This window comes from Dasypus novemcinctus, chromosome 23, assembly GCF_030445035.2.
Source record: "Dasypus novemcinctus isolate mDasNov1 chromosome 23, mDasNov1.1.hap2, whole genome shotgun sequence".
Lineage (NCBI taxonomy): Eukaryota > Metazoa > Chordata > Mammalia > Cingulata > Dasypodidae > Dasypus > Dasypus novemcinctus.
This window is the reverse complement of record NC_080695.1, coordinates 1443122-1458972: the sequence shown is the minus strand read 5'-3', so window position 1 is coordinate 1458972 and position 15851 is coordinate 1443122. Positions and strand designations below refer to the sequence as shown.

Genomic DNA, 15851 nt, shown 5'->3' with positions numbered 1-15851 from the left:
CATATTGGAGGTCCCAGGTTCAGATCCTGGTGTCTCCTAAAGATACAAGGAAGATGAAAAGACAGCAAGTGCAAACAACAAGGAAGTGCGGAGAAATAAATAAAATAAATCTTAAGGAAAACAAAAGAGATGGCAGAGGCTTAAACGCTAAGTGCAAGAAGCCAGTCGTCTGGAAGAGCTGCTCACTGTCTCCTTCGACCTCCCAGGAAAGGCCACACCACAGAGACGGCAAACCCATCGGCGGTTGGCAGGGGCTTGGGGGGGAGAAGGGCTCCAGCGTGGGGATTTCTTGGGGCAGTGAAGTTATTCTGTGTGAGGGTAAGTCGAGACAGCGAGCATTTGTCCAAACTCACCGTCAGTTTACAGCACAAACAATAAACCTTAATGCAAACAAATTTTAAAAATCCACACCACCAGTTAGGAGGCCAAGGGATCAGGAAGGAGCACTGTGAGAACTGTACTGCAAGAGCACAAGCCGCTCGCTGCAGGAGGCTGGTGGGAACAGGAGGGGGAAAGAGCACCTGGGGGGGCTGGCAAGCGCAACCCCAGCCGGGCGCTCCAGGACGGCTGCACAGGGAGGATCGGGTGTCGGCGCGTGCGGAGGTGGTGCAATGAGAAGGCCTCGCCTCTGCTCGTCCTCCCAGGGCCAAGGGAAAAACACCGACAGGGCCCAGCTGTGGGACAGTCACCCACACTGCCGCAGTGCCACAGGCAAGGGGCCCAACGCCAGGCGGGGGCCTCAGCGGGTCCTGGACGGAACAAGGGTGCCAGGGCATGACCCAGCGCTCCGAAGCACAAGGGCCATCCTGCACCAGCAGGACATGAGACCCGCACACACTCACGGGAGTGTGACAGGCAAAAGCGGGCAGGCGGGCGGGCTTCCAGCTCCACAAGCTCCCCCCAGGCCTGAAGTGCCCGAAGGCCACGCTTCTGATGTTAAAAAGCCCAGGTGCCAAGCAGCAGGGAGGGTTGGGCAGATCAGGAAGCCATCACCGGCCTTGCCTGCAAAGCAAAGACACAAAACGCCAAGGCACCAAGGGTCCCACCAGGAGGGGCACGCTGTGTCCTCTGCACAGGGCAGAGCCCTGAGCTTCAGCCCAGCTGGTCCATGCAGCAGTGGCGGGGCTCAGGGACAGGGTTCAGGCACCCAGTCGTGAGTCCGCCTGGAGGACAGCCTGGCCATTTTGGCGCTGGCTCCACCCCCAGGACCCCCTCGCCCTTCGGGTCTGGTGTGCTGAGCTGGGAGGGCCTGCCCGAGGCCTGCTGACAGCACGGCCCGCACACACGGCCGCCAGTGGGGCAGCACAGCACCAGTCGAGGCGGCTGCCACCCCGGGGCCGCAGTAACCCACGCCCCCCACCTTGGAGGGCGGCTGCTGCCCATCACGGACGGGGAGAGCGACACAGGGTGACGGATGACTTAGGCACAACCCAGAAGTGGCAGAACAGGATGGGGGCCAGGCCATGGCCCCGAGACCGCCAGCCTGCACGTAGCTTGGACCACAGGGGCTCAGGGCACGACCGCGCCTGTCCCAGCAGCAGTCACAGCGGGTCTCTGCCAGTTGTCGAAAGGGATGTTTGTTTTCAGGAACAGGGTGTGGGTGAGGGGCGCGGTCTTGCCACGGTGACGCTTGCACCCTGCTCCAGCGTCTCTTCAGCACCTGACGAGCTCCCAGGTGCGCGCAGCGCTGGGGCAGGGATGAGGCTCGAGGCAGATGCACTCAGGTTCTTGACGAGCGCCTGCAGAGCGCCCGCTTCAGCCGGGCCCTGCTGAGAGGGAGGAAAGGCGGCTCCGCGGCAGAAAGCCGCTGTCGGCAACACGCCCCGCACCCGGCGCCGCCCCGGCCCCACTGGGTGAGTACCCGTGCCTCTGGCCCTGGGCACGCAGCCTGCAGCCCGCCCTGCGGCCCTCCTGCGGGCAGGGCTTCTGGGCCGACGCCAGCCGCCTGCCCTCTAACAAGCGCACCCCAGCACAGGTGGGCAGGGGCTCCTGACAGGACGGGGAGCGTCTGCTCTCCCGGAGGCACTCAGCAGCAGCTGGGCCCGAGGCGCCAAGCGCAGCTCTGGGGCGTGGGCACAGGAGGCGCCCGGCTCTCGTCTCAAACGGGAGAGCAGCGGGCAGCAGGAGCCAGGAGTAGACGAAGGGTTTGCAGTCCAGAGCGCTGGCCAGTGGACACTGGGGAGATGTGCTCTGGCTGCTCATGACAGGAATGACAGGAATGACAGGAACGGCAGGAACCAAAGGCACAGCTGGCCCCACGGCACCCTGGCCACCTTGTCCACTCGTGAACCAACAAGAGGCCTGAGGGCACTGGAATGAGGCGAGAAGAGGGGGCGGCCGTCAGGAATAGGATCAGGCTTGGCACTGCCGGTGGAGAAAGGTTCCGGAAACACTTTGTGGGAAACCAGGGGGCTGTAGAGGTTGATGAAATGCAAGGGAAGAGGCAGAATTGAGAACGAGTCCTGGGTCTCCCGCTTGGGTCCCGCGCGCTAAGAAAGGACACATCTAGGCATGCTGACCCTTGGCGATGCGTGGAAGGACCTGGGGCATCAGAGGGGCAGTGCAAGGAGCACGCACTGACGCTGGCTGAGGTGGACTGTCTGCCTGTGCCAGGTTTACTCGCCCACCTCTGACCGGCAAGCAGACGCCAGTGAGAGCGCCCATGGGCAGAGGACTGGCCCAGGGCAGAGGCGCTGCTGGTCCCCGACTCCTGCCCCACAATGCCCAGCGTGGCCTCCTGGCGCCCACCCAGCCCCTCCTGCCCTGCCCGCCTGGCACCACACCACGTGCCGGTATCTGCGCCTGAAGCTCAGGGAGCGGAGCTGAGCAGAGGACGCTGACGGCTGACCACGGCCAGGATGGGTGCCTGGTGCAGATGGCCTGTGGCCTGGGACGGCCCGTGGTTTAGGTGGCCTGTGGCCTGGGGGGCCTCAGTGTGGGACATGGCGTGGGGTCCATGGTGTGTGGGGCAGAGAATTAGGGACCCCCCGCAAGGGCGCCTCCTGCCCCACGTGCCTGCTCTGCAGGATGGGGTGCAGCGTCAGCACACTGCACCTGCTCCTTCTATCATAGCACCCACTCTATCGCGAGACAGTCCGTTAAGAAAACGTGGCCTTGAGGTGCCCTGAAAAGCACAAAGCCTGCGCCTCTCAGCACTGAGGCCGGTGGCTGCTACTCTGGGAAGCACCTCCTCCAGGCTCCAGCCACGCCCCGGGCAGAGCAGCCTCCCGCGGGGCGGGAGCACCTTGGCTGGCCGTCATGCGGCAACAGGTTCCCGGGCTCCCGGGCATCCGTGCACGGTGGGCGCTGCCAATGCCTGGAGGGCAGGGAGGGCAGGCGAGGCTCAGGAACGAAGGGGTGGGGCTACTCCGGCCACGCCGTGTCTGCACGAGGCTGCCTGACTCCAGCCCACGCGGCAGTGCTGGGGACCCAAAGCACCGCGGGTCGCACGGCACACCGCACCTGCCTCGCCCAGAGCTGAGGAGGTTTCTCTCTGACACCTGGGACTTCCCTGTGGACACTGGCCTGAGCCAGGGAGCAGCTGGACGAGCGACCACCTCCGAGAAGGGCAGGAAGGAGCTCAGGAGGGACGCTACGGTCACCTCAGGGACGCAGCCACTGCCAGAGTCATGACGACTGCCCTTCCAGACGCCACTCCAGCCACACGCGCTGTGCAGAGAAGGCACGTTCTGCAGGAGCCACGCGGCGCAGCAGCTGGACTGCCACCTGCCTGGCGTCCCCTCGCCCCATGGGGCTTCCTCTCTGCGCCACAGGGCGCCAGCTGGACAGAAGTTGAAAGAGCCCTTCAGTCAACAGTCCCCATTATCAGAGCATCTTAGGCCCAAAATAAATATTCTACTCTCTCAACTGAAAACAAACAGGACATAAAAGGAATAAATTGTGTCTAGATTTGTTTGTGAGATCAAGAGGCCCACTTCCTCCTGAGGGGCGCGCTCCTCTCCTCCACAAGCCCCACGGCTCCCTTGCCCTCCTGCTCTGCCACCTCCGATGACCACCTGCCAGGGCGTCGGGGACCCAGAGACAGGTGTAGACCGAAAACCATCCCGAGCACGGCGCCTGCCCTCGCGAGCGGGTGGCTGTGCAGGCCGCGGCAACACTGGCTCCAGGCGAGACGGAGGGAGCTGAACTACCCACCTCAAGTGTTGGCCGCTGTATTTTTCACACTTTTCAGGCGTCATTTCTGGTAAGATTTGTTTTATTTTACTTTAGGGAGTGTGTTCGTTAGAGCCCCACTGTGCTAGCACACCCAGGAAGACGCGGGCACAACTGCTGTCCCAGGGAAGAGACAACGAGCCTGCGCTGTTAGCCACGCGCACCCAGACTGGGCTCAGAATCTCCAGCTGGACACGGTGGTCTTTCCTGACTACAGGCCTAGACACGGCCGTAAAAACTCAAGGACAAGACACGTTTCGCAGGTGCTAGCACAGCAGCACGTGGCCGGGTCCCGTCTCACAAGTCGAGTCGGTGTCCAGCAGGCCAGCGGCTCTGGGCTCCCCGTCTGTGGATCTGCTAAATGGGACCGGAAACTCTCACCTCTGGTTTGGGCTAAAATCATGAGGCCTCAAAGCATATCAGCCTCTAGGCCAGCGCAGACACACGTGGCTCCAGGCCTTCCTGTGCTCAAAACAGCTCCGGGACCCAAGAGATGGAAGGTGGCCGCAGGCTGCACGCTGGTCAACGGCCTGGAGGACGCGGCCTTGCCCGAGCCTGCAGGAGAGCGGCTCTGCCACCCGGGCACGCACCCAGCACCGCCTGGAGCAGCAAGGGGCAAGGCGCGGGCCCCACAGCGCCCTGAGGGGAGGCGGGCACAGAGCAGTGGGCGTTCTGGGGCAGTCCCGCGGGGCCGCTGTCAGGGCCTGCTGTGGCTGCAAAGGCGCTGTCCCCAGGGCCTCTCGCAGCCTTGTCCTGCCTGCCTGCCCTGGGCCTGGGCTCTGCAGGAACGTAGGCCGCGAGCAGCCACGCTGGCTGGCCACGCCGGCCCACGTGTGCAGGAGAGCAGGGGCAGGGAGCAACAGAGCCTCTGAGGCAGAGGAGGCGGCGCTACGAGGCAGGCGCCCCCAAGGCTGGCAGGACTTTGTGCCGCTCAGTCAAAATCAGCACAACCTCATCCCGAATCTGCCGCCTGGGCGCTCAGGGCCCTCCCCCAGCTCTTAATCTTAAAACACGTCCTTCAGGGGAAGCAGAGGTGGCTCAAGCAACTGGGCACCCGTCTACCACATGGGAGGTCCCGGGATCAATTCCCACGGCCTCCTGGTGCGGGCAAGCTGGGCCATGCCGCAGAGAGCTGATGCAGCAAGATAACACAAAGGGGGACGCCCTGGAGAGACAGTGAGCTACGCAGCAGACCAGGAGCTGAGGTGGTCAAGCAATTGAGCGCCTCTCTCCCATGTTGGAGGTCCCGGGATTGGTTCCCGGTTCCTCCTAAAGAGAAAGACTAGAAGGAAACATAAGCAAACACAGAAGAACATACAGTGAGTGGATATAGACAGTGAGTGCAAGCACGGGGCAGGAGGGCGGGGCGAATTTTTAAAAAGTTACAAGAAAAAATTTTAAATTCTCTACGACCTCGGGCACCTGGAGGTGGGATGGAGAAGCTCAGCGCCAGGCACAGAGCCCCCAGCATTCCCACCCGGACACCGCAGGCCGGCTGCTCCAGGCCTCACAGGGCGCCAGGACGTCCCTGCCCCAGGGGGTGCCGGGCGCCTGGCTGTGGACTTGGTGAAGGGGAGCTGCCAGCACCCGAGGTCGGCCTTGAGCTGCGCTACTTCCCGCCCGTCTCCCGCACACAAGCCTCGCAGCTGCCCGTGCCTTCCGGGCAGGAAGGCCAGCTGGCAGAGCGGCAGCTGCGCCCCCGCGCCCCACCGCCTCTCGAAGGCCATGTTTCCTTACAGAGCCCTCTGGGCTGCCACACAGGCCCGTCACCTGACCCCCTGACCCGTTCAGACGGCACTGCACCTCCAGCCCCCGTGCCCCACACGAGCCCCACGGGCTTCCGGCAGCGCCCCTGCAGCCTCCACGGTGGACTCAAAGCTCCGGGGCCATGCCCCTGGCCGGCGGGGAGAGGGTGGGAAGAACTCCCTGGGAAAGGGAGGAACAGCAGAGGGCCTCCAAACGCTCCCAGACCCCCTCAGGTGGCTGACAAGGAGTCTCGCTGTGGGGACACACCGCTCCAAACAGAACCGGGGACTTGTTCCCAAAGGCACCCAGCCATCTGCACCCCAGCCCAGCCTCGCGGCACAGTCCTGAATTGTTCCAGAAGACCCCGCCACCCGCTGGCAGGACCCCAGCCCTCCCGGCAGACCGCATGCAGGCGCCCCGAGGTCCTACTCACCAGACCTGCCCCACGCTGACCAGGGACATGTAGAGGGCCCAGAGCATGGCCATGAGCAGCATGTTGGCACAGCCGGTCAGCACAACGGAGGTCGAGAGGCCCAGGCCGAGGAGCGCCAGCGCGTCCAGGGTGGAGTCCATGTCCGACCAGTCCAGGAGCCAGAGGACGGTGGGGGCGTGGCTCAGGGCGTCCCAGCCGACCCGCCCGTGGTAGTGGCGCCGGATGCTCTCCAGGTAGAGCCTGCAGGGGAGCAGCCCCCGGGCCCCGATCAGCTGCTTGTTCTGGCGGAAAGCCACGAGGAACGCCACGGCTGCAACGAGAGGACGGTGGGCGCGTCAGGCGGGGCCGGGGGCTCCAGGACGCCCCCAAATGGGGGCCGGTCTTAGAGGCCCAACCTGGAGAAGGCGCAAGGTTTCATGGCCAAAGAGTTTCAAAACCCACTTCACAAAGTAGCCCAGAACCAATAAAAACGTGTCCCCGCGCTCTCAGCCCCAGGAGGCTCGTCCTGAGAAACTGCACCGGGTCTCATGGACGAGGAGTTCCGGAGCCCCCATCCACCAGCTTCCGTGTTTCCCAGGAGAGCACCGAAGGACAAGGAGCCATGTGCGGGGCGGCAGAGCGGCACAGAGGACACACGCAGGCTGGCCACACTGTCGCACAACAGAGGCGCACAGCCACCTGCGACGTGAGCCGCCGCCTGATGGCCCGACCCGGCCGCTGGTTACGGCGGAGCTGCTCAGCAGCCACTCGCAGGACGCGGCACAGTGACGTCTGAGCAGCGGTGCCTGCCCTGCAAACCGTGAGCTCCTGCAGTCACTCTGACGACCCCAGCCCCAGGCAGCACAGCCTCTGCTCTCGGGGCCTGGGCACCTGCACAGAGGGGATGGCGGGCAGTGCGCCGAGGAGGAAAGGGACACGCTGCACATGCCGGGGCCAGGGCCCCAGGCACCAGGCCAGCCTGCTCCTTCCCAGAGCAGAGCAGCACCATCTCCATGGCCGGAAAAAGCGTACCACTGGGAGCACGAGCCACAAAAGAACAGAGACAGGACCGCGAAACAGTGAAAAACCATGCAAAGGCTGTATGAATAAAGCGAGAACGCCGACAGCAGGGAGGAAGTACTCGGGAGCCACCGACCCAAGAGGGGTTTAATAACCAGAACAGATGACAAACTCCCACAGCAAAAGGCCAGGTGACGTGATTTAAAAATGGGCTGAGGACGCGGCGAGCTGACGCTACAAGATGAGTCACCAAAGAGACACAAAGAGGAAAGACAACGAAGAGAGACAACAAAGCAGGGAGCTGAGGTGGCACAGGTGACTGAGCGCCTCTCCCCCCATGGGAGGTCCCAGAATCGGTTCCCGGTGCCTCCTGAAGAGAAGACGAGCAGACATGGAGCACACAGCAAATAGACACAGAGAACAGACGGCGAGTGCAGACCAAGAGGGGGGAATAAAATAAATTTTTAAAAAAACTGGGCAAGGACTTGAGAATACATTTCTCCAAAAAAGATATGCAAATGGCCAAGAAGCACATTAAAAGATGCAGGGGGAACAGGTGCATCTCAGTGGTTGAGCACCTGCTTTCCACATACGAGGTCTCAGTCCCCAGCACCTCCTAAAAGAAAAAGAGATGCTTAACATCTTCAGCCATTAGGAAAATGCAAATCAAAACCACAGGCAGATGCCACTTCACAACCACTGGGATGCCAACTGTTAAAAACAAAAATCGGAAAACAGCAAGAGTTAGAGAGGACATGAAGAAACTGGACACTCACTCGTCGCTGGTGCAGCCCCTGTGGAAGGCAGTTTGGGGGTTCCCCAGAAAGCTAATCACCGAATCGCCACAGGAGCCGACAGCCCCACGTCTAGGGACGGACCCGGGAGGACTGCAGGTGGCACTCAAGCAGGTTTCTCTGCACCGATGTTCGCAGTGGCATTATTCATCATCGCCCGAGGATGGAAGCAGCCCAAAAGCCCCGACCAACAACGGCTCAAGGCGCTGTGGTGGGGACACGCGGTGAGTAGCGCCTGGCTTGGAAAGGAACCGCACCTGACACCCCTGCAACAGCGTCCTCGACGCACGCTTCATGACCTAAGTCAGCCCAGGAGAGCAACGTGGACCCCGCTGGGGGGAATACCAGGTGTGGCGTGTTCATGGGAGAGAGAGTAAAACAGGTTATCAGGGGCTGCAGAGGGGAGCAAGGGGTGATGGCTAATGGGGACAGACTTGCTGTTTGAGCTGATGAAATATTTTGGAAACAGACAGTGGTGCTGGTTCCACAACACTGTGAATGTAATTAGTGGCACCGAATAATACACTTACAGAGGTCAAAATGGCGTGTTTTGTGTTATATGTTATCACTATTTTAAGTGGTTAAAAATAACTCGTAATAATAGACATTCCCAAAATGACCTTTTAACGCACACAAACCATCAAAAAACAAGCAAGGATCAACCAGGAGGCCAGGACTGCTAAGACAAAGGGACAGACTGGGACAAAGGGGAGGAGGACAGGGACATGGGGTATGCCCCAGAGGATACTCCTTGGCCCAGCAGAGACACAAGGGTGGTGACACGGGCCCTTCGCTCACAGGCTTAGGTCCTAACATTCCCCCTCACGCTGCACTTTCATTCACGCACTCCTTTTCCCATGCCATTGCTTTCTGGCTCTCCCACTCTTTCTCACCAAGGTGGCACTCTTCAGAAGTAGAAAGTTCAAGGAAACCCTGGATTTAACAGTAAGGAATGCACTGGGTCATTCAGTGATGCTACCCGCAGCACGCCAGCTTCCTTCCTCAGGCTTGCTGCCTGATAGTCACAGCGTGGCTGCTGCAGCCCCAGCCCACATCCACGTTTAAGGCAGAAAGGAGAAGGGAAAGCAGCACAAGTCTTATCGGTTCCTTTTATCAAGAAAGCAAAAAGTTCCTGAAAAATTCCCAAGTATATTTAGACCTATGTCTTCTTGGCCAGAAATGGGCACACAGCAAGTCCGAGCAGAAAGGAAGATGAAAACCAGTGAATTCTGCACTCCGCTTTTTCATAGAAGCAGAGGAGGAGGACTGGAGGGATGCTGGGACTGCCAGGCCAGGCACCCACCCTCCTCCTCGACCTCTTCAGCTGAGCTGCTCGTGTCTGTCCTGCAAGACCCTACGGGAAGGATGACACACGCATAAAGAGGCATAAATGCCACCAAGACGGACAGAAAGGACAAGAGACCCTTCCGCTTCTGAAGGACTAGAAAGGGCCAGGGGAAAGTAGGTGAGGGAGGTAGAGAAGCCGGAGGGGGGCGGCCACTCTGCAGCACGGGGGAGGCGGGGAACCTGGGAGCAGCCAGAGCTGCACGGGAAGACGATCCCCCAGCACCCACCACACCCACCGGGCGCACTGCACCGCACCCCAGCGCCCACCACACCACCACAGGCTCAGCGCCTCAGTCCTAAAGCGAACGGCCAAGCGCCGCAGAGGCCGTGACAAAGCCAGCAACTCAAGGAGAAAAATACGCAGAAACAAAAACGCAAATCAATACCACCACAGCAGGACACAGAAAAAAGAATTTCAGAAAAACCCAAAAACTTTAAATCCTAACCTTCTTAGAGAAAGTCAAGAGGAGCTGCGACCCCAACAAGCACAGGGCGATAGGAGCCTTCCTGCAGCACCAGGGAGAGCTCTGCTCAGCGTAAAGCCCACTGCCAAAAGACAAGGGCCACAGCACCCAGCACCCCCAGCGACCAGCACCCACGGGCCCCCCAGCACCCCAGGTGTTCAGCACCACAGAGCGTCCAGCACCCACAGGTCACCAGCACCCCAGGCCACCCAGCACGCCAGGTGTCCAGCACCCCAGGCTACACAGCATCCCCAGCAACCAGCACCCACAGGCCAGCCAGCATTCCCAGCGACCAGCACCCACAGGCCAGCCAGCACCCCAGGTGTCCAGCACCTCAGGCCACCCAGCACGCCAGGTGTCCAGCACCCCAGGCTACACAGCATCCCCAGCAACCAGCACCCACAGGCCAGCCAGCATTCCCAGCGACCAGCACCCACAGGCCAGCCAGCACGCCAGGTGTCCAGCACCTCAGGCCACCCAGCACGCCAGGTGTCCAGCACCCCAGGCTACACAGCATCCCCGGTGACCAGCACCTCAGGGCGGCCAGCACCCACAGGCCAGCCAGCACCCCAGGTGTCCAGCACCTCAGGCCACCCAGCATGCCAGGTGTCCAGCACCCCAGGCTACACAGCATCCCCGGTGACCAGCACCTCAGGGCGGCCAGCACCCCACAGGCCAGCCAGCACCCCAGGCCAGCCAGCACCCTGGGCGTCCAGCACCCCAGACCACCCAGCGCCCCAGGCGTCCAGCACCCCAGACCACCTGGCACCCCAGGCGTCCAGCACCCCAGACCACCTGGCACCCCAGGCCCCCAGCACCCGTAGGCCACCAAGCACCCCAGGTGTTCAGCACCCTAGGTGTCCAGCACCCAAAGGCCACCTGGCACCCCAGGCCATCCAGCATCCTGGGTGACCAGCCCCCCAGGCAACCGGCTCCCACGAGCATCTGCCACCCTAGGGTGGCCACACTGCCCTGCACTCCACAAAGGCAGCCGGGAGTCCCGTCACGCGCGCTCACTCCACCTGCTTTCCGGAGTCCTGTGTAAAGTGAACAGGGAGCTGGGTGCCAGGGGTCTGCGCTGCCTCAGGCCATCTCTCCTCGGGGAGGCCTCTCAGGGCTACGAACGTCGGTGCCCGGGGCGTGGACTGGTGTGTAGGAAGCAGGGGGCTGCGCTGCACCTGAGTGGGGTAGGGGCCAGAGCCAGGCCGCCCGCACTCAAGTGGCCACCACGACTGGCTGGGCACCCTGGGCAACCCGCTCACCCTCTCTGCTCCCCACGTGTCCTCGGGGTGTAAGGAGGTTGTCCTTGCAAAGTGCCCAGGGGAGCCCAGCACAGGCAGCCGCTACAGAAATATCTGTTCAGTACAGGAGACGCTTTGCAGGGCATGAAGGCTGCCCAGAGGATACCAGGTGGAGCTTTAGTCCTCACGGGCTGCAGCGCGCGGTACAATGCCGCTTTCCAGCACGGGTGTTCAAAGAGCACACCCCAGCTTGCACAGCAGCGCCCTACAGACAGGCCGTGAACGCCCACCGGGCAATGTGACCCACACATGCGTGAGAGAGCACCGACGAAGCGCGTGTCCCCGAGCGGCCCAGGCCTGTCCTGCAGGCACCACACGAGACCACACACCAGAAAGCCGTGTCCACGCAGCCGGCCTCCCGGCATCGGGCTCGGGGTGCATCAGCATGCTTCTGAAGGCACCTCGCTTTCCTCACCTTGTTACCGTGTGCTTTCTGAGGCACTTGGCATACGGTGAAGGTCACCTAAGTTCAATGTGCTTTAACTAGGAGCATGCTTTGAATTACAAAATAGCAAAAAGGTTTTTAAAATTAACATCAATGAGGTATTTGGAGAGCCTCTATGAGCATCTTGGAAAGCACTAGGATTCTGTGTAGCTCCAGTCCCAAGAAGACCCAGAACGTTCTAAGAGATAAAGCAGGATGTGTACCCCCTTGCCCCAGGCCTTCTCAGCCAAAGAGCAAAGTCCCTCTGCCACTGGGAAACCAGTTTCTTGATCTGGCTGAAAAAAAAACCTGATTCTATTCCAAATAATAGTTACTCACAAGATGGGAGGGGGAAAAACACCAAAATACCAAAGCAAATGATGCTACATTCAGCACCAGGCTTAAAATATCTGCTTGGCCCAGTGGCCTAAAATCGCTTCCTTCTAAATTGAATCGAGAATCCCTGCGGAGCTCGAGCAGGTGCACCTGAGAGACCTGGAGGCCAGCTTCAGGAAGCTGAGCGCTCTGCACACAAAGCCACTGGGGTTTCCGCTCCATTACGGGACCCTTTAACAGTCTATTAGAGCCCAAAGATTAGCTTTCTCTTGACTTCATCTTTTGCTAAGTGACAGCTCAAGCTTCAAAATGGGTTTTTAATGCTGTGGATAATTAAGCAACACTGTTAAGAACTATTTATTACTTTAAGAGTTGAAAAAATCATGCCAAACTGAAGAAAGAAACCCCACATAGACGGTCAACAGGTTTCCCCAAGGGTGCCAAGGCCACCTGCCTGTGCTTGCTGGGGCCACTGTAAGGACCACGGACGGGGTGGCCCACACAGCAGAAAAGCACTGGCCCCCCCGCTTGCGGGCCGCAAGCCTGGACTCGACGTGTCAGCAGGCTGCGCCTTCCCGGAAACCGGAGAACCCAGCCCGTGCCTCTCCCCTGCTGTGGGCGGTGGCCAGCTTGGGGCATAAGCAGCTCTGCCTGTCACACGCCATGTGTCCGTCTGTCTTACGGTGCCTTCTTAGGAGGACCACGGTCCTGCTGGACCAAGGGCATACTCTCGTCTCACTTGGCCTCATTTTAACCAACACCATCTGCAAAGACCCTATTTACAAACACGTTCTCCTCACAGGACTGGGGTTAGGACTTGATGACATCTTCTGAGGACACGCGCCAAGCCACAGCATCCTCATGGGTCAGGACAAGCTCGTCAACAAGCAGTGCTGGGAAAACCGGGCATTCCCACACAGAAGACTGAGGCCAGGCCCACCCCACGCCAAGGACAACACTTAGCTCAAAACAGACCGAAGACCTAGCCTGAAGAGCTGAGGACCATAATCCTCGTGGAAGAAAACACAGGAAAAATCTCCAAGGCCTTGGATTTGGCAATGGTTTCTTAAGTATGACACCCAAAGCACAGGCAACAACAACAACAAACATAGATAAATTGGACTTTATCAAAATTAGAAACTTTTGTGCAAAGGACATTATCAAAAGAGTGAATGGAAGAAAATACGTGCAAATCTAGTATCTAGAATAAAGAATTCAATTTAAAAAATGGGCAAAGGACTTGAACAGACCTTTCTCTAAAGAAGATATATGCAAACACACAAGGAAAGATGCTCAACTTCATTAGTTACCAGGGAAATGCCAATCAAAACCACAGTGAGATGCCATTCACACCCGCTAGGAGGGCGACAATAGACAACAACTGTGGCTGGGGACGTGGAAAAATGCTGGTGGGAATTTAGAATGGTGCAGTCTCTGTGGAAAACAGTCAGGCAGTTCCTTAAAAAGTTAAAGAATTACCATGTGACCCAGAATTCCACTGCGAGGTATATACCACACAGAACTGAAAGCAAGGACTTGAACAGATATTGGCACCCCTATGTTCACAGCGGCGTTATTCACAACGGCCAAAAGGTGGAAGCCACCCAAGCGTCCATCCACAGATGACTGGACAAACCACATGTGGACCGGCCGCAAGCAGAGGACTACTCAGCTGTGAGAAGGAGCCAAGTGCTGATCCACACTAGAGCCGGGTGAACCCTGACACCTTACACCGAGCGAAACAGCCAGACGCAACGGGACGAAGATGGTACAGTTCCACTTACATGCAGCACCTAGAATAAGTAAATTCACAGAGACAAAAAGGAGAGCAGGGTTACCAACAGGAGGGAGGAATGCGGAGCTCGGTGGGTAGCTTCTGTTGAGGGTGATGAAAAAGTTCTATCAGTCATGATCGTTACACAACATTGTGAATGGACCTAACACCACGAATTTTACACCTAAAAATAATTAACGTTACATTTTAGAAAGCAGATGTGGCTCCAGGGGCTGAGCTCCCGCCTACCACATGGGAGGTCCGGGCTCGGTTCCCGGAGTCTCCTAAAGAAGACCAGCAAGACGGGCTGGCGCGACGACACACAGGAGGAAAATACGAGACACAATATAGCAAGGAGTGAGGTGGCTCAGGCAATTAGGTGTCTCCTTCCCACATGGGAGGTTCCAGGTTCCATTCCCAGTGCCTCTTGGGAAAAAAAAAGGAAGATGAGCACACAACAAACAGACACAGCAAGCGCATACAAGGAGGGGGTAGGGAGAAATAAGTAAAAAAAATAAATCTTTTTAAAAATGTTACATTTTAAGTTACATATATTTTACTCCCCGCTAAAGGGCTAATGGAGGGGAGGGGGAAAAAAGTCACACCCCAAAGAGAAGCTGAGTTAAAAGCCTGCACAGTAAACCCAGTTCCCTCCAGAGAGCCCTACAGCGATGAACAAGGCTCTCATCTGGCCAGGACGGGGGTCCCGGGGGTCCCGGTCACGCAAATATAAAACTGAGCCCCTCTCCCCCTCAGCAGTGCCTCCGGCCTTCTTTCAGCGTCTAGGGAGTGTTTGTGGAAGTTTCCAGAGCGCTCCTGCAATGCAGCTCTTCTCACCCCACGTGTGAGGATGAGGAGGAAATGCGGCGGCGCCACGTGCCCGCCCCTCCGGCAGCCTCCTCACTTCCGGCGCCGTTGGAGGACCCCAGAGCTTGATTTGCGTTACCACCAGCGGTTTACTCGTGTGCTAGGCTGTTCTGCGCCTCACAAGCCCGGCCCTCCGGCTTCTGGGGTTTGGGGGCTGGGGGCGCGAGGGAGGAGGAATTCGCAGCGCCGGCAGGCCGGGCCGGACCTGGGGGGCGGGCGGGCCCCTCGCGCGGCGGCCGCGGGCCGGGCACTGGCCGGTGGCCGCGTCGGGCTTCCGCGCCGCTGCCTGAGGCGGGGTCGGCTGCACCCGCTGAGGACGTCGTCGGCGTCGTGCCGCCCGCCCCAGCCCGCGCAGCCGCGTCCTGGGAGCGCGGTGAGAACGGGCGGGGAGACACCGCCACCGCGGCCGCCGGCCCGGCCCCCGGAAGCCCGAAGGCTGCGGGCGCTCCCGACCCCCGCGCCCCCGGGGGTGCGGGGCCGGGCGCCGAGGCGCGGCGGGCGGGGGTCGCGGGGACGGCTGCGGCCGGGCGGGCGGGAGCGCGGGGCCCGCCGCGGACTCACAGTAAACGAACGCCAGCGCCCTCAGGAGCGCTATCCTGGTCAGCCAGAACGTGCCCGCGCGGAGGCGGCCCGGGCGGCCCGCGGGCCCGCGCGGAGGCGCGGGCGGAGACCCAGTCTCAGGGGCTGCATCCCCGCGCCTCCGCTGCCTCAGCGCCTCCTCGGGCGCCGCCATTGCCTGGCCGTTACAACGCATGCGCGGGGAGGGCCGCGAGCCGCCACGCGCCCTGAGGCCCCGCCCATAGCCCCCGGCCCCGCCTCCTCCCGTGCAGGCCCAGCTCGGGTTCCTACAGGCACGCCCACACGGCTGGCCCCGCCCACGAGCCGGCGGCCCCGCCCCCTCCGGCCAGCCTCCCTCACCCCTACGGCCTCGCCTACAACCCGTAGGCCACGCTTATGGCCCGCCGTGCGCGCCCTCACCCCATTGGCACGCCTCTCCGGCCGGCCACGCCCACGGGCGGGAGGCCTTCTTGGGCCCGGGCGCCCGCGCGCCCCCTGCAGGTCGTGTGCGGTGCTGCAGGCCTCAAGGACGCGGGAATGGGTACCGGGAAGGAAAACCTGCGCATCACCTGTCCTGGAATGTGACAGCTTCCGTCGCTCACCCTTTTCCCACCCACCCCTCCTCTAAGGGAGCC

At 60.5% G+C, this 15851-nt stretch overlaps 1 protein-coding gene across 1 annotated transcript in view; it reads right to left on the bottom strand.

Moving 5' to 3' along the window:
* LOC131275433 (lipase maturation factor 1-like) overlaps window positions 1–15406 on the bottom strand; it is a 36273-nt gene extending 20867 nt beyond the window's left edge. The window contains exons 1-2 of the mRNA XM_058285561.1: window positions 15220–15406; window positions 6353–6662 (exon numbers count right to left, since the gene is read on the bottom strand). Of these exons, the coding sequence (XP_058141544.1) occupies window positions 6353–6662; window positions 15220–15391 (482 nt within the window). The 5' untranslated portion in view covers window positions 15392–15406. The remainder of the gene's footprint in view (window positions 1–6352; window positions 6663–15219) is intronic.
* Between the last annotated feature and the right edge of the window lie 445 nt (window positions 15407–15851).